A 945-nucleotide genomic window follows, 5' to 3' on the forward strand; every position below is an offset into this window, starting at 1 on the left:
TATCATGTGCTATATAAATACTCAATAATAATATAGGAATAATAATAATTTTTATTATTATTACTAATAATATACAGGCTATAATAAGGCAATTCGTAGTTTGAACTGCGCATGCTCGTCTCAGGGCAAATCGACATAAACACACATAAAACACAACATAGGCTTATGTTGATTGACCTTGGGCACCACTGGATAGGCGCGTGCGCAGTTCAAACCACGAACTGGCTTATTGTGTGTATGATTTAACATGATATTTCGATGTGAGTTTGAGTCAGGAAAATATCATAGGAGTGATATTTTGCCCTAATTGTATTTGGGAACGTACTGAGCATTCGATAAGAAAAGACGTCAGGTAGGTCAAAACATTACTCCTGTTTAACATGATCATACTCAGTGGAATGCTTAATTATAACTCACTTGACGTATCCCAGTCCTTGTGCTATTTCCCAGGCGGCCCTGCTCCGTCGGCCAGACGCACACGTGAATACAAGTTCTTCATCTTCCGTACTGGGTTTTGGTACTCCGTATTTACGTGTAAATTCATCCTCGGGTAGCTGTAGTGCTTCTTTAATGGTTGCGACTAGTTGTACGTAAACATATTTATGTACTTAGAATTGGAACAGTAAAGAAACTACCTTTTACGATGATATGAAGGAATATTTTATAAATTTCCCAATAAGTATAACAATGATAATGGTAAATGACGTGTTCTGGCAGACTGGGTTCTTTATAGAGCAGTCTCTAAAAAAAAGGTAGGCCTACCTGGAATAACGGTTGATTGTCCGATCTTTCCCGAATTGTTCACCTCGTCGTGACTGCGTACATCAATCAATTTAACACTGCCATTATTTACGAGTTTGCGCAATTCGTCATATTTTATAATCGTATTCTTTGCCGAGTTGGCTGAGTTTCTGCCTTGTGAGTTCATCCTGATCTTCTCTCTCA

The 945-nt window shown here is 38.2% G+C and overlaps 1 protein-coding gene across 1 annotated transcript; it reads right to left on the bottom strand.

Annotated features, from left to right (window-relative positions):
- Nucleotides 1–397: 397 nt before the first annotated feature.
- On the bottom strand, nucleotides 398–939 carry LOC117111139 (thiosulfate:glutathione sulfurtransferase-like). The gene is made up of 2 exons (XM_033254003.1): nucleotides 763–939; nucleotides 398–580 (listed from the first exon to the last, which is right to left on the bottom strand). The coding sequence occupies exons 1-2, from the start codon at nucleotides 926–928 to the stop codon at nucleotides 414–416; spliced, it is 333 nt and encodes a 110-aa protein (XP_033109894.1). The 5' UTR covers nucleotides 929–939; the 3' UTR covers nucleotides 398–413.
- Between the last annotated feature and the right edge of the window lie 6 nt (nucleotides 940–945).

The sequence above is a fragment of the Anneissia japonica genome, unplaced genomic scaffold (genome assembly GCF_011630105.1).
Source record: "Anneissia japonica isolate Jap-2015-1 unplaced genomic scaffold, ASM1163010v1 scaffold222239_len945_cov158_single, whole genome shotgun sequence".
Taxonomy (NCBI): domain Eukaryota; kingdom Metazoa; phylum Echinodermata; class Crinoidea; order Comatulida; family Comatulidae; genus Anneissia; species Anneissia japonica.

Bases quoted from the DNA above. Each gene is read 5' to 3' on its own strand.
- LOC117111139 (XM_033254003.1), bottom strand. From the start codon at position 928: ATGAACTCACAAGGCAGAAACTCAGCCAACTCGGCAAAGAATACGATT. The intron at 581-762 runs GTAGGCCTACCT...ACGTACAACTAG, and splicing joins ACAATCAACCGTTATTCCAG to TCGCAACCATTAAAGAAGCA.